Genomic DNA, 25,886 nt, shown 5'->3' with positions numbered 1-25,886 from the left:
CAGTTTTTTTTTTTCCTTTACATCAAGTTTGTTTTGTATAATTTACACACATTAAAAGTCATCCTTTCTTAGGTGCACAATTCTGAGTTTTGACACATATATAGTCATATGAGGACCACCATAATTAAAATACAACAGAGTATGCCCATCATCCCCAAAAATTCACTCATGGCCCCTGGGAGTCATTCCCCTCCCCACACTTGAGCTTTGACAACCACTGATGTGACTCTGCTTTTTCCAGAAGGTCATATAAATGGAATCATGTATAGTTTTATGTTTGGCTTCTTTCACTTACCATGTTTTTAATACTTATCCATGCTGTGCTGTGCACTCGCCACCAGGCCAGTCCTTTCTGTGTCAGGTAATATCCTACTGCATGGATGTACCACAGTTTGTCTTTCCATTCACTGAATTATGGACACATGGGTTGTTTCTAGTTTTTAACTGTTTTGAGTAAGGCTGGTATGAACATTCACGTAAGCTCTTTGTGTGAACATGCTTTTATTTCTCTAGGGTATATATCGAGGAATGGGATTGCTGGGTGGTATGACAGCTATGTGTTTAATGTTATCTGAAACTATCAAACTGTTTCCAAAGTGGATAAACCATTTTGCTTTTCCACCAGCAGTGTCTGGGAGTTCCATTTGCTCCACATCACCATCAACACTTGCTATTGTCTTTTTTCATACAGCCATCCTAGTGGGGTGTGTAGTGATAGTGGGTTGTAATTTAATTTGAATTTGCCTAAAGTCTTGAAACAGTTTTAAAATCAGATCCTTCCTTTTGACACCTGCTGCCTTGGCCCCAGACCAGACCTCATCTTCTCTTACAGGGACCTTTGCAATAGCTCCCTAATTGGTCTTGTGGTCTTAAGCCCCTCATCCCTGAAACTTCATGTGCCCTAGTGATCTTTCCAAAATAAACATCTAATCACTCTGCTCACTTCCTTTCTTAATACTCCACAACAGCTGCCCTTTACCTCCACAGCCAGGTCTCCACCCTGCGATGCCCCAAGGCCTATTAGGTAAGGGGTGAGTGAAGTTGCAGGCAGATGTGGATAATAGGGAGTTGTGGAGACTGTGGTGAACTAGGGGTCTCACCTAAAGGGGCAGCTGCCACTCAGTTCCAGCTGACTACTATGCGAATCTGGGCCCCATGTTGCCAGAGCTTTAACTATTCAAGAGAAACCAACAATTGAGTGTTTCCAAGGTGAAAGCGCCCAATTTTTAAATGTTGGCAACTAAAAAACTTAAAAAACAAAGAAACAAACAACTCTCAGGGTTAAACAAAGCATATCAGTGAGCTGAAGCCAGCCAATGGGCCTCCGGTCAGCTGTGCCAGTCCACGCACCTCAAAGCCCTCAAAACTCTCCAGTCGCCCTTCTCCATCTCCAGCAAGACTAGGTGATATGTGGTTTCCTGAATATAGCATGCATGTCCTCACTTCTGAATCTCTGGGTCTGAGTGCGCTTTCTGCCTAAAGCACTGGCCCAGAACACTCCTGCTGGCTTTCCAGCCTCAGCTGGGGCTTCCTCCTGTCCAGGAGGCCTTCTTCAACTGCTCCTCTCCACCTGGCAGGCTAGATCAGCTGTCAGTGCTCATGTGTTCCCCCTTCCCCCACCCCTGCAGTTCTCACCACACTTGTGACAGGATCTTCTCTCTTGTTGGCCTCAACCGGAATCCTGTGCACTCTTCCAAGCACAGACCAGCTCCCTGGCCCCCACCCTGTAACCTCAGCTCTATGTCCATAAATGTTCCCTGTACTTCATAAGCCAGAAAAAAGCAGAATCCTTTCAGAAAACTCAGCAGGAAATGTATATAGGTTTGTATGTGTGTACAATGATTTTTGGTACTCACTTTCCATGGGATGAGTGCTGCAAAGTCAGGGCTGGATTGTGTGTGAGAATGGGTGCTCCTTCCTAATCTGAGAAGAAGCACCCATGAGTGCTCCATCGTAAAACCACAGCTCCGACGGTTTCCCATAATCCTTGATGGTGGTAATTTTTGCTCCCTGTTTTCTGTTGTGCACCTGGGGCAGGTGGCAGTAAGGTTGAGTGTGGGCAGGAGCCTATCAGGTGGGCCCTCCTCAATCAGGCAACACTCAGGAGTTACAATTTCAAGCAGGGATGGGCCATACTCAGTTTTAGAAAACTTGTTCTGGTAGCCAAGGTAGGGGTGGCCTAAGGGGGACACTGCACCTGGATCCCTTCCTCTACCCTACCTCTCTTCTGAGGTCCTGGTGCCCCCAGCCTGGCCATGGGTCACAGGCTTGCCAGCTTCCCCCAGTTCTGCCACCCTGCTCCATGCCCCTCAGCCCCTTAACCTGCCCCCTCTGCAGAGTCCTGCTCCTTCCCCCAAGTTTGGCCCCTGCCCTGGCCACCCTGTGGTCCTGGCCACCCTGTGAGGGCTGTTCCTCCTTCACAGTCCACCAGTCTCCCCATCCGCAAAGTCCAATTCCCCTCACCCCATCCACGGACCTCTGAGCTTTTCCCCACTGTGTCCAGCCTCCTTGCCTCACTTCCAGCCTTGCTCATCCAAACACAGATCCGACACCACCTCTCCCATCATTTCACATGACTTCAGACATGCTGGAACCAGATCCAGAGGCTAGAGGGCTGTGGGAGATGCCTCAAAAGAAGGTCAGTGTCTATATGTCAATGCTACTCTCTCTCTTCGTCCCAGCTTACCCTTCCTCCTCCCCGTGTCCTCAAGTCCATTCTCTACGTCTGCGTGTTTAATCCTGTCCTGCCCCTAGGTTCATCAGAACCATTTTTTTAAAGATTCCATTCACTTTGTTATACAGCAGAAACTAACACAACATTGTAAAGCAATTATACTCCAATAAAGATGTTTAAAAAATAAATAAATGAAGTGATCAGGATAAGGGGGAAAAAAAAAAGGTCAGTGTCAACAAACCCCAGGTCCTAGGGGCCCTCAGCACTGCATTCCCTTCCCTCCATTTACGACTCTGCCATTCTCCTCTGAGACAGAAGCTTGAACTCTGCCCCAGGAGCACCAGCCTGTCCTCTCCTGCCCTGTCGCTGACCTGCCGAGGATACTTGTCTGCACATGGCCACCTCCTCGCATCTCCGTCCCCGACTTCTGGGAGCACCCCTACAAACTCGTTCACGGTGAGCAGAGGAATCCAAGGTCCTCTCCTCTCGTCCCCACTCCCTCGCCGCCTCCGCCTCCCGGTCCTGGACGCCAAGGCCCCAGCTTCCCTCGCCCTGGCTGGCCCTCGCCCTCACCCTCACCCCGGGTTTCCCCCAAATGGACCGGCTCCGTCTCCCTCCAGGCCGACTCGCCGCTGCCAGTCTGCACCTGCAGCCCTGTGGCCCGGCTTTCGGTCCCGCCAGCCCGCCCTCTCCACCGTCTCCCGGCTCCGTGTTCGGCCGCCGCGCCGTGGGCCCCTGTGGGGGCAACGAGCTCAGCTAGCTCGCCGAACAGTGCCTGCGTCAATAAGGCGCGGATCCGATCTGCTGCGCTACCTTCGAGCGCCGCTCACCAGTCACTGAGGGCCCTGGCTCCGCCGGCCGCCCCGCCCGAGCCGCCCGGCAGTAGTTCGTCCCCACCACCCCGCGCGCGATTGGCTGCACCAGTCCGACTTACCGCGCGCCGATTGGTCGGCGCGCGGGTCGGTCAGGCCGAGCGCCGCTGCGGCGGCGGCGGCGGAGGAGAAGAGAGCCAGACCGGAAGGGATCTAAGCGCTCCGGCGCCCCTCACACCCACTGCGGCGGCGGCGGCGGCGGCGGCAGCGGCGACGGCGGCGGGGCGGAGCGGAGCAGAGCGGGGCGGGGCGACCGGCCGAGCCCCGGGCAGCGGAGCCGCGAGCCGCCAGCGCGCAGCGCCGCCAGTCCGCCCGCCTGCCCTCTCCTCTTGGCGCGGCGGCGGGGAGGCGAGGTGAGCCCGGCGGGCGGGTTAGGCCCAGCGGGGACTCTCGGGCCGAGCCTCGCTGGGGAGGGACGGCGGGAGGGCCGCGCGGCCGGGATCTGCGGGGAAGGGGGAGCGCGGGGCTGGAGGACCGGGTTCTGTGGGGCCGACCGGGGTCTGCGGGGTGCTGGTGACCCCGGCCGCAGCCCCTCGTCCCCCGGGCTGCCGCAGTCACCCCTCCCTACCGGCTGTCAGCACCCCAAAGCTGAGGGCCCGCTCCCTAGTCTGGCCTTGGCAGACCTACCGTAGGGTCTGTGGGCGCCACCCCCCCCCCCCCGATTGTTTGGCACACAGCAGCACACCTGCTCCGGGATGCTCAGAAGCCTGGGATTTGGTTCCTGCGACCTTAGCAAAGGCACTGACACTTGATGTTTCTCGGTTTTCCCCTCAGCAAAGTGGGAGAAATGTCTGCCCTTTGGGACAGTGTTGTTGTCAGGCTATATGAATGTGTGTGAAAGCGCCTGGGCAGGAGCCCAGTGCACATTTGTGAAAAATTGGGCGGCATACTGCTCCTTGCTGGTTTGAGTGTGGCAGGAACCCCCTCCCCATTCGCCCATAGTCCCCCATACTAACGCTGCTCCAATGCCTTGTCATTGCACACTCAGTGCCCAGCAACGCCAGAGCGGGCCCTGCCCACCCCACCCCACCAACCCACCCCTCCAACCCCCCACCACTCCCCCAACCCAGAGCACCGTTCTCCTGTCCCACCCACCTTACTTGCCTTGAACGTTCTGTTTACCTCAGGACCTTTGCACTTGCTGTGTCCAGTGATTGGCGTTGTCTCCCGGATCTTTGCACAGCTGGCTCCTTCTGGTTCTTCTTCTGGTCAGATGTCTCACTTTACACAATGCCTTCCTTGACCACCCTTTTTCTTCCCTTAGTAATTCTTTCTCATTATGTTGTTTAATTTTCTTCCTAGTATCTGGTTTGAAACTATTCTATTGATTTGCCTGTTTATTTTCTGTCTCTCCCACTAGGATGTAGCTTTATGAAAACAGGTAGTTGTCTGATTTGTCCACTGCTTTATCCCCAGTGCTTAGAAAGCACACAGTAAGTACTCAGTAATATCAGTCCAGTGAATGAATGAATGACCCTGCCCACCTGTTGCTTTTCCTTTATGTTTGTTTAGTGACTTCTGACTAACTTGTGAAACTAGTATGCAGATGGAAACTTGCTTTCATTTTGTGAAACATTTTAATGTCCTTGACCCCTTTATTTGGTAACTGTCAGAACAAGCTGTGATATAAAATCTTACATTTTTGTAATGTTTTAGCTGTAACTTCCTTCCACACATTCAGGAGACATTTACTGAATTCTACATTATCTAGGTCAGGCTTTCTGCTCGGCCCTGGGGACACAAAGGCAATAGCAACAGGGTCCCTTCCTCCAGAGAGCCCAAGAGCCCAGTAGGGAAGGCAGACATGTAGAGAGTATTAGGACAGCTGGCTGTAGAGGGGGGGCTGTGCCATGGAAACTTGGAGGAGGTGATGGCTGGTGCTGGAGTTGAGCCTTGAATGGTGATGAGAAACTTGTCAGGTGGGGGAGGCAAGAAGTGGGAAAGGGCAGGGTGAAGGAAGAACTTTAGACCAATGTGGGGTCAAAATCAGCCTGTTGGGCCAGGTGTAAGAGAGCTTGGAGTAGTGGGGACCCTGGAGAACCAGACCCAGCTCACCCAGCAATTTTTAGAAGGAAGTCAGAACTCGACGTTTGTATCTACACTCTCTTGATTTTGAAATGTTGGCAGTAGCTAATTTTAAAATGTTTTAAATGCTGTGAAACAAGCAAAATACAGACCTCATTCAGCTTTGTTGCAGGATTGTCGACCTCCAGTGCAGGTTGTATAGGAGGGAAGAGTTGCAATGAGCTGGAAAGGTAGCCCAAGGCCAGAGGAGCTAGGCCCTATTTGTCCAGGTACTCTCATTTAATTGTCACTGGAGCTCTGTGATAGCAGCTATGAAGCCCATTTCTGCAGAGGAGGAAACAGAGGCTCCCAGAGTTTCAGCAGTCTTGTTTCATAGCAAGCAGCTGGAAAGTGAAATTTGAACCCAGGTATCCCCCAGATCAGCATTCTTTCCTGGGTCCCTCAGCTCTGAGTATTCTCTTTTGGATCTTCATTTGTTCTGGAAGAACAACATCCAATTTAGATAATGTTTCCCTTCATTTAACCCTTTTTTTTCCCCTTCAAAAGGATTCTGCAGAGTTAAAAATAATACTATTTTGGCATAGTCTTCTCTGAAAAGTTTTGATTCTCCTGAGTCTCCTGAGGAGAATCCACTCCTGAGGATTTAATTTTCAGGATACCACTTTAAATAATTTGTTGACAGATTAAAATATGTTTATTTGGCCTCCCTAAATAAATGTTAGAGGATACACCTCAATTTGTCTATTTAAAATCAAATTTCTTAATTTTCTGGATAGAGAAAAGTGCCAGATGAAGCAATTAACAGTGAGTAAGCCAATTTATTTCATGATGCCTAAGGTAAAACAAAACCACATTTTTTTCTTAAGACTATTGATTTGGCAGTAGGGCAGCTATTTCCAATCTAAATATGTAGTTATACTTGGTTAAGAAGGTGACATTTTTACATAATTTTCCCTAAGAATTAAGGAAAATTAAATTTGTATTTGGCCTTCTGTGATTGTATGAACTAGTTTCAACATCAGTCTTTAACTGTTTATTATGAGGAATTTCAAACATATACGGAAGTAGACAGAGTAATATCTGGCTTTAACAATTACCAACTCATGGCCAATCTTGTTTGTCCCTAATCCCATCCATACACCTCACCCCACCTATTATTTTCAAGCAAATCCTAACTATGATGTCATTTCATCCATGAATTTTTCAGTTTATGTTCTAAAAGATAAGGAGTCTTTTAAACTTTGAAAAGCAATAATTCCTTAATGTCATCAAATAGCCAGTCAGCATGCAAATTTCTAGTTGTCTCATAAATTTTATAGTTTCTTTAATAGTTTCTTCATTGGAATCAGGATCCAGATAAGGTCCATACATTGTGATAAGTTCATATGTCTTTTAAATTTCTTTTAATCTGTAGATCCCCCTTTATTTCTTTTTTTCTTTTCCTTGTAGTTTATTTGTTGAAGCAATAGCTTTTCCATTATTGGGATTTTACTGATTGTACCTCTCCAATGTAATTTCTTGTTCCTCTGTATTTCTTGAAAAGTTGTAATTGGATCTAGGCGAGGTTTGGTTGGATCCAGGGTGCCTTCCTAAGGGGGTGCACGCTTCCTCTAGAGGCAAGTAGTCCTGGTTGGCTCACACTATGATGTTAGCCGCTGTTGATGCTCAGTGCCTGGACCCATTGATTCATTAAGAGGGCATATTATTTCGGGGACAAGTTTGTATATCTTTTGCCCGGCAAGAACTCATTTTTTAGAAAGGACTGTAGATCTTTTCACATTTTTTATTGGCCTTTGGATTGCCAGTTAAAGTATTGTTAAAAGGTGCCTCAAATCCTCTTTGGAAAATGTTGGGGTGTAAATTAATAGATATAAAAATAATGAGCGGGGCTTCCCTGGTGGCGCAGTGGTTGAGAGTCCGCCTGCCAATGCAGGGGACGCGGGTTCGTGCCCCGGTCTGGGAGGATCCCACATGCCGCGGAGCGGCTGGGCCTGTGAGCCGTGGCCGCTGAGCCTGTGCGTCCGGAGCCTGTGCTCCGCAACGGGAGAGGCCACGGCAGTGAGAGGCCCGCGTACCGCAAAAAAAAAAAAAAAAAAAGAGAGACATTAATATTAACTCTCATTATGTTAAACGGGTTCTTGCCCATTGTGAAGTTGTTATTTGAATATTTCTATAGCTGAATTATTTAGCTATTAGGAGAATGAACAGTGTGAAAACCACCTGTTACTTTGTCCTTCCATAGGCCAGTGTAGGAAAAACTTGGGGATTCGTTTTAAAAACATATGGTTTTTTTAGAACAATTTGTTTAAAAAACATATCTCCACTCCCCTACAATGATTTTAAGAGAAAGAATAATTGAGAATGATTGCTTTTAAAAAACTCCTTTTCCTTAAAAAAGAAAAAAATATATATATACACACACATAAACATACACACACATGTATTTCTACAGAACTGTAAATGATTTAATTTGTTTGACTATTTAAATATTGTATATCTAAACTGATGCTGCTACTAGTTTGATTTCAGCATATCTAAGCATGAGGGTGCAACCCAGGTAGTAAATCCTCCAGCTCTGATTCTAGAATCAAATCCATTTTTCCGGGCTTCCCCGGTGATGCAGTGGTTGAGAGTCCACCTGCCGATGCAGGGGACACAGGTTCGTGCCCCGATCTGGGAAAATCCCACATGCCGCGGAGCGGCTGGGCCCGTGAGCCATGGCTGCTGAGCCTGCGCATCCAGAGCCTGTGCTCCACAACGGGAGAGGCCACAACAGTGAGAGGCCCGCGTACCGAAAAAAAGAAAATCCATTTTTCCAATTCTTAACTCTCAGAAACATAACTACTATTATATATTGGAAAGTGGGTGTCTTCTAAAAATTTCCTGAGAAGATGGCAGAGTAGAAGGACATGTGCTCACTCCCTCTAGCAAGAGCACTGGGATCACAACTAACTGCTGAACAGTCATTGACAGGAAGACAGTGGAACTCACCAAAAAAGATACCCACATCTGAAGACAAAGGAGAAGCCACAGTGAGATGGTAGGAGGGGTGCAATCACAATAAAATCAAATCCCATAACTGCTGGGTGGGTGACTCACAAACTGGAGAACAATTATACCACAGAAGTCCACCCGCGGGAGTGAAGGTTCTGAGCCCAACATCAAGCTTTCTAACCTGGTGGTCCGGCAACAGGAGGAGGAATTCCCAGAGAATCAGACTTTGAAGGCTACCGGGATTTGATTGCAGTACTTCAACAGGACTGGGGGAAACAGACTCCACTCTTGGAGGACACACACAAAGTAGTGTGTGCATCAAGACCCAGGGGGAAGAAGCAATGACCCTATAGCAGACTGAACGAGACCTACCTGCTAGTGTTGGAGGGTCTCCTGCAGAGGCAGTGAGCAGCTTTGGCTCACCACAGGGACAAGGACACTGGCAGCAGAAGTTCAAGCCTGTAGGTTCCAGTGCTGCGTTGCTTCAGGCCAAACAACCAACAGGGAGGGAACTCAGCCCCACCCATCAAGCAGATTAAAGTTTTATTGAGCTCTGCCCACCAGAGCAACACCCAGCTCTACCCACCACCAGTCCCTCCCATCAGGAAGCTTGCACAAGCCTCTTAGATAACCTCATCCACCAGAGGGCAGACAGCAGAAGCAAGAAGAACTACAGTCCTGCAGCCTGTGGAACATAAACCACATTCACAGAAAGACAGACAAAATGAAAAGGCAGAGGACTGTGTACCAGGTGAAGGAACAAGGTAAAACCCCAGAAAAACAACTAAGTGAAGTGGAGATAGGCAACCTTCCAGAAAAAGAAATCAGAATAACGATAGTGAAGATGATCCAGGAGCGCTGAAAAAGAATGGAGGCAAAGATCGAGAAGATGCAAGAAATGTGTAACAAAGACCTAGAAGAATTAAAGAGCAAACACCTTGAAGAATTAAAGAACAAACAAACAGAGATGAACAATACAGTAACTGAAATGAAAAATGCACTAGAAGGAATCAATAGCAGAAAACTAAGGCAGTAGAATGGATCGGTGACCTGAAAGATAGAATGATGGAATTCACTGCCGCAGAACACAATGAAGAAAAGAGAATGAAAATAAATGAAGACAGCCCAAGAGACCTCTGGGACAACATTAAACGCACCAACATTCGCATTATAGGGGTCCCAGAAGGGGAAGAAAGAGGGAAAGGACCTGAGAAAATATTTGAAGAGATTATAGTCAAAAACTTCCCGAACATGGGAAAGGAAATAGCCATCCAAGTCCAGGAAGTGCAGAGAGTCCCAGGCAGGGTAAACCCAAGGAGAAACACGCTGAGACACATAGTAATCAAACTGACAAAAATTAAAGACAAAGAAAAATTATTAAAAGCAACAAGGAAAAAACGACAAATAACATATAAGGGAACTCCCCTAAGGTTAACAGCTGATTTCTCAGCAGAAACTCTACAAGCCAGAAGGGAATGGCACAATATATTTAAAGTGATGAAACGGAAGAACCTACAACCAAGATTACTCTACCCAGCAAGGATCTCATTCAGATTTGATGGAGAAATCAAAAACTTTACAGACAAGCAAAAGCTAAGAGAATTCAGCACCACCAGACCAGCTTTGTAACAGATGCTAAAGTAACTCCTCTAACTGGGAAACACAAGATAAGAAAAGGACCTACAAAAACAAACCCAAAACGGTTAAGAAAATGGTAATAGGAGCATACATATCGATAATTACCTTAAATGTGAATGGATTAAATGCCCCAACCAAAAGACACAGTCTCGCTGAATGGATACAAAAACAAGACCCATATATATGCTGTCTACAAGAGAACCACTTCAGACCTAGGGACACATACAGACTGAAAGTGAGGGGATGGAAAAAGATGTTCCATGCAGATGGAAATCAAAAGAAAGCTGGAGTAGCAATACTCATATCAGATAAAATAGACTTTAAAATGAAGCATGTTATAAGAGACAAGGAAGGACACTACATAATGATCAAGGGATCAATCCAAGAAGAAGATATAACAATTACATATTCACCCAGCATTGGAGCACCTCAATACATAAGGCAAATGCTAACAGCTATGAAAGAGGAAATCAACAGGAAGACAATAATAGTGGGGGCCTTTAGCACCTCACTTACACCAATGGGCAGATCATCCAGACAGAAAATGAATACGGAAACACAAGCTTTAAATGACACAATAGACCAGATAGATTTAATTGATATTTATAAGACATTGCATCTAAAACAGCAGATTACACTTCTTCTCAAGTGCACACACAGCATTCTCCAGGATAGATCATATATTGGTTCACAAATCAAGCCTTGGTAAATTAAAAAAACTGAAATAATATCAAGCATCTTTTCTGACCACAACAGTATGAGATTAGAAATAAATTACAGGGAAAAAAATGTAAAAAACACAAACACATGGAGGCTAAACAATACGTTACTAAATAACCAAGAGATAACTGAAGAAATCAAAGAGGAAATCAAAAAATACCTAGAAACAAATGACAATGAAAATACAACGATCCAAAACCTATGGGATGCAGCAAAAGCAGTTCTAAGGGGGAAGTTTATAGCAATACAATCCTACCTAAAGAAACAAGAAACATCTCAAATAAACAACCTAACCTTACACCTAAAGCAATTAAAGAAGAACAAACAGAACCCAAAGTTAGTAGAAGAAGGAAAGAAATCATAAAAATCAAAGTAGAAATAAATGAAATAGAAATGAAGAAAACAATTGCAAAAAATCAATGAAACTAAAAGCTGGTTCTTTGAGAAGATAAACAAAATTGATAAACCTTTAGCCAGAGTCATCAAGAAAAAGAGGGAGAGGACTGAAAGCAATAAAATTAGAAATGAAAAAGGAGAAGTTACAACAGGCATCGCAGAAAGTCAAAGCATCATAAGAGACTACTACAAGCAACTCTACGCCAATAAAATGGACAACCTGGAAGAAGTGGACAAATTCTTAGAAAGGTATAACCTTCCAAGACTGAACCAGGAAGAAATAGAAAATATGAACAGACCAATCACAAGTAATGAAATTGAAAATGTGATTAAAAATCTTCCAACAGGGCTTCCCTGGTGGCACAGTGGTTGAGAGTCCACCTGCCGATGCAGGGGACATGGGTTCGTGCCCCGGTCCGGGAAGATCCCACATGCCGCGGAGCGGCTGCGCCCGTGAGCCATGGCCACTGAGGCTGCGTGTCCGGAGCCTGTTGCTCCGCAACGGCAGAGGCCACGGCAGTGAGAGGCCCGTGTACTGCAAAAAAAAAAAAAAAAAAAACTTCCAACAGACAAAAGTCGAGGACCAGATGGCTTCACACGTGAATTCTATCAAACATTTAGAGAAGAGCTAACACCCATCCTTCTCAAACTCTTCCAAAAATTGCAGAGGAAGGAACAATCCCAAATTCATTCTATGAGGCCACCATCATCCTGATACCAAAACTAGACTAAGGTACTACAAAAAAAGAAAATTACAGACCAATATCACTGATGAATATAGATGCAAAAATCCTCACCAAAATACTAGCAAACAGAATCCAACAGCAGTTAAAAGGATCATACACCATGATCAAGTGGGATTTATCCCAGGGATGCAAGGATTCTTCAATATATGCAAGTCAATCAATGTGATACACTATATTAACAAATTAAAGAATAAAAACCACATGATCATCTCAATAGATGCAGAGAAACTTTCGACAAAATTCAACACCAATTTATGATAAAAAAACCTCTCCAGAAAGTGGGCATAGAGGGAACCTACCTCAACATAATAAACGCCATATGAGACAAACTCACAGCAAACATCATTCTCAATGGTGAAAAACTGAAAGCATTTCCTCTAAGATCAGGAACAAGACAAGGATATCCACTCTCACCACTTTTATTCAACATAGTTTTGGAAGTCCTAGCCACAGCAATCAGAGAGGAAAAAGAAATAAAAGGAATACAAGTTGGAAAAGAAGTAAAACTGTCATTGTTTGCAGATGACATGATACTATATGTAGAGAATCCTAAAGATGCCGCCAGAACTCTACTAGAGCTAACCAATGAATTTGGTAAAGTTGCAGGATACAAAATTAATGCACAGAAATCTCTTGCATTTCTATACACTAACAATGAAAGATAAGAAAGAAATTAAGGAAATAGCCCCATTCACCATTGCAACAAAAAAAGTAAAATACCTAGGAATAAACCTACCTAAGGAGGTAAAAGACCTGTACTCAGAAAACTGTAAAACACTGATGAAAGAAATCAAAGATGACACAAACAAATGGAGAGATATACCATGTTCTTGGATGGGAAGAATCAATATTGTGAAAATGACTATGCTACCCAAAGCTATCTACAGATTCAATGCAATCCTAATCAAACTACCACTGGCATTTTTCACAAAAGTAGAACAAAAAATTTCACAATTTGTATGGAAACACAAAAGACCCCGAATAGCCAAAGCACTCTTGAGAAGGAAAAACGGAGCTGGAGGAATCAGGCTCCCTGACTTCAGACTATACTACAAAGCTACAGTAATCAAGACAGTATGGTACTGGCACAAAAACAGAAATATAGATCAATGGAACAGGATAGAAAGCCCAGAGATAAACCCACGCACATATGGTCACCTTATCTTTGATAAAGGAGGCAAGAATATACAATGGAGAAAAGACAGCCTGTTCAATAAGTGGTTCTGGGCAAACTGGACAGCTACATGTAAAAGAATGAAATTAGAACACCCCCTAACACCGTACACAAAAATAAGCTCAAAATGGATTAAAGACCTAAATGTAAGACCGGACACTATGAAACTCTTAGAGGAAAACATAGGCAGAATACTCTTTGACTTAAATCACAGCAAGATCTTTTCTGACCAACCTCCCAGATTAATGGAAATAAAACCAAAAATAAACAAATGGGACCAAATGAAATTTAAAAGCTTTTGCACAGCAAAGGAAACTATAAACAAGACGAAAAGACAACCCTCAGAATGGGAGAAAATATTTGCAGATGAATCAACAAAGGATTATTCTCCAAAATATATAAATAGCTCATGCAGCTCAATATTAAAAAAACAAACAGCACAATAAAAAAATAGGCAGAGGACCTAAGTAGACATTTCTCCAAAGAAGATAAACAAATTGCCAACAAACACATGAAAGGGTGCTCAACATCACTCATTATTAGAGAAATGCAAATCAGTACTATGATAAGGTATCACCTCACACCAGTTAGAATGGGCATCATCAGAAAATTTACAAGCAACAAATGCTGGAGAGGGTGTGTAGAAAAGGGAACCCTCTTGCACTGTTGGTGGGAATGTCAATTGATACAGCCACTATGGAGAACAGTATGGAGGTTCCTTAACAAACTAAAAATAGAATTGCCATATGACCCAGCAGTCCCACTACTGGGCATATACCCAGAGAAAAACAATTCAAAAAGACACATGCACCTCAATGTTTATTCCAGCACTATTTACAATAGCCAGGTCATTGAAGCAACCTAAATGCCCATTGACAGACGAATGGATAAAGAAGATGTGGTACATATATACAATGGAAGGAACGAAATTGGGTCATTTGTAGAGACATGGATGGACATAGAGACTGTCGTACAGAGTGAAGTAAGTGAGAAAGAGGAAAACAAATATCGTATATTAACACATATATGTGGAATCTAGAAAAATGGTACAGATGAACCCGTTTGCAAGACAGAAATAGAGACACAGATGTAGAGAACAAATATATGGACACCAAGGGGGGAAAGCAGGGAGGGGGAGTGATGGTTGTGGGATGAACTGGAAGATTGTGATTGACATATATACACTAATATATATAAAATAGATAACTAATAAGAACCTGCTGTATAAAAAAAAAAATTCAAAAATTTCCTGAAACATCATCTGCCTACCACACGCTAGAATGAAAAGTAAATTCTGTGCATTGCCTCCTGTCTATTGTGTCTTTCACTGAGGTGCTCACCAGTATTAACCACGTCATCAGCTTTTGCACTTACCAGATTTTAATTCACATTTGCAGAATGCAGACATTTGTTGGGATAAGTAGAATGGGTGTCTTAAGGTCAGCTGACGTTGAGACCTTGCCCTGTGCTAGACACTGTGCTAGTTTTCCTCTGAGGTTGATTCTGCAGTTATTCCCGTTCTACGCATGAGTGTAATTGCTTGCCCAAGTTCACTCACCCAGATAAATGGCAGACCCACTGCTCTCTGACTCCAGAGTCCTAATCTTAGCCATTGCACGAAGCTGCCTTACCACATTTACTCTCCTGCTTAGTTTTGCCTTAACATATATTTCCTGGGCACCCACTGTGTACTTAGTAAAGGATTGAGAAGTAGATCGGACACATTTTCTGCCCTTGAGGAGCTCACAGGTAGAAGTAGAGATAGACTTGCAATGCAAATGAATACATGATGTGGTGCCAAAAAAGGGACATGCCCTGCACAGTTTGAAAGGAAAGCCTATAGAGGAGAACTTGCAGGAGAAGCAGGTGCTTGCACTAGGCTTTGGAGGATGAAGTTTGGCCAGGAGAGCAAAAGGGGGAGGGAAGTCATCTCAGGCAGATGGGACAGCTCAGGCAGAGACCTGAGGTATGCAGTAGCTGGGGTCTGCTGCTCCCAGGTGGTTTGATAGTGCCGAAGAGTGGGCCAGAGGCCCTGCAGAACTCCTCTGCTGTTATAAGAATTAGAATTTTACTGTCAAGGCAGTCGGTCACTACTGAAGGAATTTAAACAGGAGAGCAGTATGATGACTGCATATTTTCAACAAATCTCTTTTAATTCCTTATTTTGAAATAATTATAGATTCACAAGAGGTTGCAAAAATAGCAGAGAGGTCCTGTACACTCTTCACCCAGTTTCTACCAATGGTTGTATATTTATGTAACTATAGTATGATACCAGCATCAGGCAGTTAGCATTGGTACAATGCTTGTACAGTTCCATGTCATTTTATCACATGTGGAGGTTCATATAATCACCACCTTTGCCATCAAGATACAGAACTATTTCATCATCCCAAAGATCTCCCTTGTACTACCCGTTTATAACCACACCACCCGCCTTGCCCCCCACCATCCATAACCCCTGGTGACCACTAACCTGTTCTATATCTCTATAATATAGGTAATTTTCATTGCAAGAATGTTGTATAAATGGAATTATGTCCTATGGACCTTGTGAAATTGGCTTTTATCACTAAAAATTGTCACTAAAATTTCATAATACCCTTATGACCCACCCAAGTTGTAATGTATATCAGTAGTTCGATCATTTTTATTGCTGGGTGATGGTCCATGGTATTGACATACAGCAATTTGTTTAACCACCCACCCACTGAAGGACATCTGGATTGTTTCCAGTTTTGAACTATTACAAATATAGCTGCTATAAGCATTCATGTAAAGGTTTTCAAGTGGACAGATCTTTCTTTCCAATGTGGTATATATACAGTGGTTTGGAGGTATCAGGAATGGAGGCTGGGAGAGCACTTTGGCTATTGGTATGTCTGGGGAGCAATGAGGCCTTTACTCACAACACTGGGTATCGGGCATTGGGCCTGGAGATGGGGAGACTGACGACTACAAGGAGCTGGCAGGAAGAATCCTTGCTGGAGTCACTCACGTCCCTGTGAGTGACATAATAACCAATTCTGTATCATAGTATGTACTGTAACTTAAGAACTGATGTTCAGAAGAATGGCCCTGCGGTGCTGTGAAGATTTTGGTTATCCAAGAAAGATTAAGTTGTTGTGCTATGCTATTTTTAATATGAATTAAAGTAGGAAAAAACAATTTGATTAAAACTTTCAGCAGCAAGCATTGAAACAAAGAGGGTGATTGTGAAAATCTGCTTTTAATCACAGCAGTCAGTTAATTTAAATATTGAATGTCCTGGGTATTCTGAAACATTAGTGTGATTAAAGGTTTGAGTCTATGGATCACTGAATTATCTTCATCATCAGAAGAAAGTGTCTTAGTGGGGTGAAGACAACAAGATGAGATGTGAAGATCTGCGTTATTCTGGCCTGGTCTTGACCAGGCCTTGGACAGTCACTTTACTTTCTAAGTAAAATTAGAGATATTACAGTAGTATATTGGGAAAAACATGGATATAGTAGTCAAATACACCTCAATTCAAATCCAGGCCGTGCCACTTTCCAGCTGAGAATTTGGGCAAGTTCCTTACTGTCTCAGTTTTGTTTCCTCATTTGCAGAGTGAGGACAGTACCACGCGCCTCACAGGCTGTTAGGAGAAGGTGTATAACTGTGTACTCAGAGCCTGGCCCACTTGCCTTCCTGCCTCCAGTCTCATCTGCCTCAAATCCATTCTCTGTAAAGGTGTCAGAGTGACCATTTTGCAACTTTTCATTTAAAAATGTTTGTTTAGTTTTTAAAATGTGAAATATGTGCATAGTTTGAAAAAAAAGAACAGGAAGTTATAATGGCAAGAATGAAAGTCTCATTTCCCACTCTTTCTCTGCACTTGCTAGCATATTGTGTGTGTGTGTGTGTGTGCATGTGTTTGTGTATTTTTCCATACATTGGAATTTACTGTATGCAGTCTTCTTTAACTTGCTTTATTTCCTTATATATCTTAGACATCTTTCCATATCAATGCATAAAGTCCCTGCATTGTTTTTAATGGCTTTATTATACTTTTGTGCCGTAATTTATTCAGTCATTCCAAGGGTACTTTTTAGGTTATTTCTAGTTTTTTGCCTGTTACAAGCAGTGCAACAAACATCCTTGCACAAATATCTTTGAATATTTGTACACATGTATTTGTCAGATACATTTATAGAATTGTAGTTGCCAGGTTAGGAGTCTTGTGCATTTAAATTTTTCCTTAGGTATTACCTATTTTGCTTCCAAAAAATGTTTTACTAATTTATAGTTCTCACCATCATGTGTGAAAGTACCTGTTTCATCACACCTAGGTTGATACTTAACTTGCACGCAGGTCTTGCCTCCTCCAGGAAGCCTTCCTTTACATCCGTCTCTCACTCACACATTCCACTTGTTCTCTCACTCTGCCCTCTGGACACTACTCTGCTGGGCTTCTGCCATGCAGCCTGTGCATTCCCCTAGGACACCTCCTACGTGGTGTGATAAATATGCAGTTGGTGGTTTGAGGGAAGGGACTGTCCAATTAGTACTCCATTGACAGCTGGTACCTCATGCTTGGCACACAGGAGGCGGTCAGGAGTTTGTTAGGAGAACTCAGTAAATGGTAGCTGTCATCCCCACAAGACTCAGACTGTATGCTCTCCACTGTTCTTTCCCACTTTAAAATTTTATAACTATGTAAAGCTGTAGTTAGAGCTAATTTTTCTATTTAGAAAAGTTAATCAGATTTAATATTTATAGTACCTGAATTGCTTATATTTAGAATACTAGAGGTAGAGAAAAAATTTTTTAAAGCATTTCTTATTCTAGGCTCTAAACAGGTAGGAAGGTTTCTCCTGCCCAATGTTTATTTATAGAGTGGGTAGATTTTACAGGTCTCCAGTCTTGGAGAAATAGAGATTTTCGATTAGAGCATTTCATTAAACAAGCATTCATCAAAGCAGTATGGTAAGTGGGGAGAGTGTGGACATGAGCCAGATGCCTTTAGCAAAGGCTTTGCCAATTCCTAACCTCAAGGCACCCACTCACCACAGTTAGGTCTGTAGGAGCAGAGTGTGTTCTTCTAGGAGCTTTTTCAGTGGAAAAATGGTGGGCATTGAACAATGTCTTATGAGAGGGAAGACAGGCCCTCCCTGCTTTTGAGGAGCTTCTGACTTGGCAGAGGGAGGCAGAGGCAGACCTGCAGAAGCCGAGTGACAGTGAACACGGTAGGCACTGGGTCCCACTGCTGGGAACCGAGGTGAGGAACCAGCATCTTCTGGTGAGGGAAGTTAAGGCAGGGACTGCACCTTCAGTGTGTTGGTAATGTGGTTGCATGAAGAATTCTTAATGTGTTGGTAATGTGGTTGCATGAAGAATTCTTAACACCTCTCAATTTGTAAATTGTCTTCTGAAACCAGGTTGAGGTCCATTTTGTTGAAATACAATCTCAAGAGAGAGTTGATTTCATTAATAGCTAAATTACATGCTTTCTTAGTTTGGTTTGGGGTTCTTTCTCTTGCTCTCATGAAGCCCATGAAGCCCAAGATTGACAGAGGAGGTGGCTTTGACAGATTCTGTCTTAGGTGATTTTTTTTTTTCTGCCTAATAAGGGAAACTTATTTTAATTTTAAAATTATTTAAAATCTTGAGATGAAATTATGTTAATTATTGACCTAATAATGTAATGTACTCCCCAAATTCACAAAAGCTAACCTAATACTGCACCAGTCTGAGTACAGGTTACAACAGCTGTAGCAGAGAGAGTTCCAGAGTTGCTCAACAAGGTTGAGATTAATTTGTGCCAATCTCAATGTGGGCAGGTGGACCAGAATGGGGCCCACCTCAGTGCCACAAGGTCATTCCAGACTCAGGCTGGTGGGTGACTCTAGCATCTTCAGCATGTGACTTCCATCTCTGGATCTATGACTGCTGATCCCTCAGCCAACAGCAAGGGAGAAAGATAGATTGAAAGGCAAGCAGCTTTCTGTTTAAAAAAATGATCTGGGAGTAGCATACATCACTTCTGCTCACATCTCATTAGCTAAAGGTTAGTCATCTGGCCACAGCTGGCTGCCAGGAAAGTGACCAGATGTCATCTCTAGTTGGGTAGCCATTTGTCCAGCTGGAACAGGGTGGCTTCTGTTACTAAAATGAAGGGAGGAGTGGATCCTGGAGTAGGTCAGCAGCCTAGGCCTGTCATACTGTCCCTTGGCCACTTCAGACTTAACTTAACAAGCCGTACTTTCCAACTCAGCTATCTCTTGCTTACCTCCAGCTGTTTCACCTTTGTTTCTCCCCATCTCCTGCAGGGCAACAAGTCACGTACATTCTTCCTCCAAGCCGTGCATTTCCTTCTTTTCCCCACCTGCCACAATCCTGCCATTTTTGTCAGGTCTGCCTGTTTTGAGTCCTACCCATTCGAATCCAACCCTTTCTCAGCTTCCCGAATGACCTCTCTGAAAAGCAAGTGTGAACCCATGCCTCTCGTGCTTTGATGGCTCTACAGCCCTCAGGCCCAGGCCCAGATGGCTCTGAGCGGCTTCCAGGGCCTGGGGTGATCTGGCCTTGTTTTCTCTCCAGTTTTTTCCCCCCATGACCCAGCAGAATCAAATCTCAAATGATTTGTAATGCTTAGAAGGCACCTCCAGCTCTCTGCACATGCTACTTCCTATCCCTTCACCCTAAACCTCCATTCTTCTGGGTTTAGGGCTCTCCTTGCATCCGATCTCTTCTGAGTATACCCGCAGTGTACGCTCTCTGTAAGCTTGAAACGCAGAAGGCAGGTTCTGGCAAAGGACCTGGTCCACAGTGGTGCTCAAGAAATGCTTTATGAATGACCAGTATTGCTGGTGCATTACAACATGGCCAAGAAATAGCAGGTTGTAGTGGCTCCTGCCTTCTCGCTGAGTCTGTCTCTGATCCTTTGCATTTTTACTCCACTAGTCAAGCTGAGCAATTCACCATGTCTGAGCACAGTCAGTTTGAGTTCTGTGCTTCTACTCTGTCTCTGGCAAAACTATCCAGGGCAAATGCCACCTCCTCCATGAAGCTCTTCTTGTTTTCTGCACCCCTGCTTGTGGGTAGGACCTCTTTTGCCTTTCAGCTTTGTTTCTATTTTGATTATGGCCCTTACCTCTTTATAACTTATATTACAATGTAGATAATAGACTCATTCTTCACACTTCTCCCCCAAATAGTGAAGTAGGGGCTGCTTCAAGACCAATACCTGTTTGATCTTGATATATGTCTTCTATATTATTTATCACTTTCTTGTACAAAGGTACCCCGTAAATGTTGAGATGAATTGTCTCGGCCTCTTAAAAACTATAAATAAATTAAGAAAAAGATGCTCCTTCAGATGTCAGTAAAATAGAGCAGCATCGTGAGGGAATCATTAGCTGCAGTGTTATGGGTCTGATCAGCAGAGGTATATTGAATGGTCACTCTGTCCCAGGGTCCAGGCCCTCCCTGTCCTCCTGTCCTGGGAGTACAGGGTGCCACCATGAACAAGACAGACCTATGCCTCCCCTCCTAGAGCTTAGGGCCCCCTTCTCACAGCAGCATGGCTTGGCCAGCTCACTAAGCCTTGGGTCACTCCAGTGTAACACAGGGCTGATAATTTCTGTCGGTTTTTGTGAGCAGTGTGTTAGTTTATCTAGTGCAACGCTGGCCTCCCAGACGCAATCCCCAGCCAGTGTGCAATGGCTCTTGGTCAAAATGGCTGCTGTGCCTACCAGCTGTGCCTCAGCCACTGCCCTGAGAATGGTAAAACATGAAGCAACAGTCAGTTGGAGAAACTATTCATTTGATTTAAATTCTTTGTTCAGTCTTGTTGTTAATCAATTTCCATGTTTAATGGAAGTCCTAGACATCATTGTGTTGAAACACATATCATAACTCCAAAAACTCAGTGGGTAGATATTAAATATTAGGTGTTAGAACAAAGAAGCAGGAATTTGGGGAAGCTGTAGAATAAAATTTAAATTCTGTGTTTGTAAGCAGTGTAGAATATTTACCTAAATGATTTTATTGTTGGCTTTTTAATTTTTAAGAAATGACCAATATAAATAGCTTGCTAACTTTTGAATAAACATTATCAGACAAGAGCCAGGGAACGGAGTAAAGGTAGCTGCCTGCCGATTTCTGTTTGCTTTGTTTTCTGTATAAAATCATACAGGCTCCTGCAGCGTAGGAATCTCAGCCTACTATCTAAACCACAGAAAGGCTGCTCTGGGGCTTCCAGTTTATATTCATGCCTCGTGGATAACATAGTGTCCATGTTATTGACTGTAGCTTATGACAGAGTTCTCCGTCTATGGCTGTCTGTATTGAAGCCCACTAGTGATGTAGGGTTTAGGGAATGTAGGCCGGCTCCGGGACCACCTCACAAGGTAGGAGCGCACTCACGAGCATCCACGGCACACACAGGTGTCACCAGGCCTCCAACACCCCGTTGTTCTTTAACTTACCACTTTTACAATCACTTTGGCATCGGACTTGCTTTCTAGTTCGTCACTTTAACCTGAATTTGTGGACACAGCAGAAGACTGGTCCATTTGTTTTTCTGCATGAATGAATTGTAGACGTTCATTTTGCAGCATCTCCAGAGTGCCTCCATATCTGGTTGAGACAGCACGGTGTAATCTGGTCCCACAGGAAGCAAGCTGATGGGAATCACATAGTGATGTAGTCTTGTCATGGCTAATAAAAATGTACAAATTCTTTTCTCCAAAGGTGGTTATTTCCTAATCCAATCCCTTAAGATGTGGTCATGCAGGGTCTCAGAATTCCTTCCTTTCATGATAATCTTGTACCATTAAAATGTCTTTGCATTTTTTGCATGTTGCTTAAGTTCAGAACTTGGTCTAACTCAGTTTACCAACTTACAGCCACATTGTCTTATATACCAATGAATTTGAAACACTATTAAGTGAGCTGTGCATGTATAATTTCAGTAAGAATCCATGTTCATTCTGTTTCTCTTTCAAGGAATCTGACGACTGTACCAGCTCTTCGGAATATTATATGACACTACATCATGAGTGACAGTAAATGTGATAGTCAGTTTTACAGTGTACAAGTGGCAGATTCAACTTTCACTGTCCTAAAACGTTACCAGCAGTTGAAACCAATTGGTTCTGGAGCCCAAGGAATTGTCTGGTAAGTATGGTCTGTTTCAGTAGTGTAGATTGAGTTTTTGTTGTAATAAAAACTTAATAGATCTAAGTCGTCAGAATTTAGAAAAACTGATGATAAAAATACCCTTTTCTTTGCTATAGGTTTATAAGCTAAATTGAATCAACCTCTTGCTTTAGTTACATATAGTCAGATTGTAGGATACAAACTCAAATTCTTAGAATGCTGCGTAAATTTAAATAGGTAGCAATTTTTCTTTTTTCTTTGTTTCTTTTCTCTTTTTTTTCTTTTCCATTCCCCCTGTCATTATGATATTAGAGTAATAGGTATGACAGTGAGTTGTAACAGAAATTTGGAGTTTTATTCATTTCTTCATCCTGGCCACCTTTCCCCCCTCCCCCTTTTATTCCCAATCACTCCTATTCATTTCTAGGCGCCGTCATTGCAGTGCCTTGCCCTTCATTGGCAGGATGAGGCCAGTCAGTGTCATTATCACCCCATGGATTAACCAGGAAGGGATGCCGTATGAGGGGTTGGGCTGGCCGTCTCTTCCTTGGTGTCTCACTTCAACTATGTGTCCAGCCCAGAACGTCAGAACCGTTGGTCTGACCCTGAACCTTAGTCTCTTGCTTGGTAAGACAGTCAGCTGCCGCGACATCACTGGCCAGCTAAAGGTAAAGTTTTTCACATGTTTTCTAGACTACAGTTATCAGCACTTCCCAAGCTTTTTATCCCTTAGTTTTTTGGCAAATCTTTTCTTCTTTTTTTGGTTAGTAAAAACAAGATTGTCTTTGCATCTAAAAGGAACTGTGGTAAAGCTAAACACCCAATGATTACAGCTTGTAGGTAAAGGGGATTCAAGATAAAAGAGAACTCTTGGATGGTCTGGTAGGAGAGTTTATATTTTTATTAGAGATGTTGAGTTTAGAGAATCTGCATCAGTGGTTAGTAACTGATCCTCTGTTGTAGAGATATGTGATCAGGGAAGTTAGTTGTTTTCTTTGGCTTAGGTAGTTAGAGGCCCTGGAAGCTGAGAGGAGGTGGTAGTTCAGAGATTCCCAGAAAAACTAATGAGGGGGAAGGGGCTGTTTGGAAGGAATGCCTGGCTTGCATCTAAAATAGTGGTGATCTTAACTTCCAATTGATAACATGCTATATTGGTACTTAAATCCAGTGTGCCAGGAAAGTTTTAAAGTGAATGGATGGTTCATATTAGGATACTTTGATGTTAATAAAAAGTTCTAGACAGTAAAATATTCTTTTGATTTATAACCCATCTCTTATTTGGAACTGGATGGTAATTTGACATAGGGAATTAAGCAAGACTGATATCAAGGACATTTAATGTAATAACCACATTAAGAGCTTGACTAGAAATTCATAATTAATTGTATAATGGAGAGCTTTACAAGGGTTTTGCAGTTAAAATTAATGACTTCATTACAGCATGGTAAATGACAATAAAATTACATGCTACTTTAAAAAATACTGTTTTTCAGAGATTAGTTTTGATTTCCAGTTTTCATATCCTACTTCCTATCTTTGTTTTTTAAAGAAATGTTTAATAATGAATTTACTCATTATGGGTGTATATTTTTCATTAAAAAAATTCTAGTTTTGAAATGAAAGTTCCCAAATAAACAGTTATAAGCTAAACCTCCTCTGGTAAAAGCAGTGGTAGAATTATAAGATGGGAAGTTCTGAATTTTTAAAGAATTTTAAAGACTAAGAGTCCAGAAATAAACCCATACATCTGTGGCCAGTTGATTTTCAAAAAGGATGCCAAGATTATTCAGTGGGGAAAGAACAGTCTCTTCAACAAATGGTGCTGGGACAACTGGATACCCACATACAAAAGAATGAAGTTGGACTCCTACTTCACATCATGTAAAAGGTTAACTCAAAATTGATCGATGACCTAAATGTAAGAGTTAAAACCATAAAACTCTTAGAAGAAAACAAAGGGGGAAGCGTCATGACTTTGAATTCTTAGAAATGACACCAAAAGCATGAGCAACAAAAGAAGAAATTGGACTTTATCAAAATTAAAAATTTTTGTGTATCAAAGAACACTGTCAAGAGAGTGAAAAAACAACCCACAAATGGGAAAATATTTGCAAATCGTGTATCTGGTAAGAGTCTAATATTCAGAATATACAGAACTCCTACAACTCAACAGCAAACAGACAAACAACCCAATTTATTTATTTTTAGGTAAAAGCATCCTTTTTTTTTTTTAATTGGAGTATAGTTGCTTTACAATGTTGTGTTAGTTTCTGCTGTATAACAAAGTGAATCAGCTATACGTATACATATATCCCCTCCTTTTTGGATTTCCTTCTCATTTAGGTCACCACAGAGCACTGAGTAGAGTTCCCTGTGCTATACAGTAGGTTCTCATCAAACAACCCAATTAAAAAAAAAAAAAAAAAAACAGGCAAAGGACTTGAATAGACATTTCCCCAAAGAAGATTTATGGCCAATAAACACATGAAAAGATGCGCATTGTTAGCCATTTGGGAAATGCAAATCAAAACCACAGTGAGGTACTACTTCATACCCACTAGGTGGTCATAATCAACAAAATGGAAAATAACAAAGATTGGCGGGGATGTGAAGAAATTACAACCCTCATACACTGCCAGCGAGAATGTAAAATGGTGCAGCCACTTGTGGAAAACAGTTTGACGGTTCCTCAACAAGTTAAACATAGAATTATTACATGACCCAGTAAATATCCCTAGATATATTCCCAAAAGAATTAAAAACAGATGTTCAAAAAAGACTTGTATACAAATGTTCATAGCAGCACTATTCTCAATAGCCAAAAGGTGGAAACAGCCCAAATGTCCATCAATAAATGAATGGATACACAAGCTGTGTTATATACATACATGGAATATTATTCATAAAAAAAATGAAGCACTGATATATGCTACAACATAGATGATCCTCAGAAACATGCTAAGTGAAAGAAGCCAAACATAAAAGGTAGTATTATTATATGAGTCCATTTATGTGAAATATCCAAAGTAGGTAAATCCATAGAGAAAGATGCAGATTGGTGGTAACAAGGGCAAGGGGGAGAGAGGAATGGGGAGCAACTTCATAATGGGTATGGAGTTTCCTTTTGGGGTGATGAAAATCTTTTGGGGTTACTTAAAGGTGGTGATTGCACAACACTGTGAATGTGCTAAATGCTACTGAATTGTTCACTTTAAAATGGTTCATTTTATGTTTATGTGAATCCCCCCTTAAAAAAATTTTTTTTGAAAAAAAATGTAAACTGAAAGGTGCCTTAACTTAAGGATATTTGTCATTTTTAATGGATATTTAACCCCTGATACTATAGTATTATATGTAATATTTTCATGTTATATTATGCATTAAAATATGTTGTCATTTTCTTGTAACTTACGTTACATATTGATATAGCCTTAACTGTACTTTCACTTAACTCTTAGTATTTTCATTTAAATAATGTTATGACAATTTTATTAACATTTGTATGAGCAACTTTCACCTCA

The 25,886-nt window shown here is 42.6% G+C and overlaps 1 protein-coding gene across 3 annotated transcripts in view; it reads left to right on the top strand.

The window, feature by feature from the left end:
- Positions 1–3,717: 3,717 nt before the first annotated feature.
- Positions 3,718–25,886, top strand: part of MAPK9 (mitogen-activated protein kinase 9) — a 58,274-nt gene continuing 36,105 nt past the window's right edge. Inside the window, exons 1-2 of one of the 3 annotated variants that reach the window (XM_060008253.1) lie at positions 3,718–3,899; positions 22,213–22,383. In XM_060008253.1, coding sequence (XP_059864236.1) covers positions 22,262–22,383 — 122 coding nt within the window. In that variant the 5' untranslated portion in view covers positions 3,718–3,899; positions 22,213–22,261. The remainder of the gene's footprint in view (positions 3,900–22,212; positions 22,384–25,886) is intronic. The other 2 variants (XM_060008252.1, XM_060008251.1) reach the window with 2 other exon arrangements.

Source organism: Delphinus delphis, chromosome 3 (genome assembly GCF_949987515.2).
Source record: "Delphinus delphis chromosome 3, mDelDel1.2, whole genome shotgun sequence".
Taxonomy (NCBI): Eukaryota; Metazoa; Chordata; class Mammalia; order Artiodactyla; family Delphinidae; genus Delphinus; species Delphinus delphis.
Note: the sequence above shows the minus strand (reverse complement) of the source record. Positions and strands in the feature narration are given on the sequence as shown.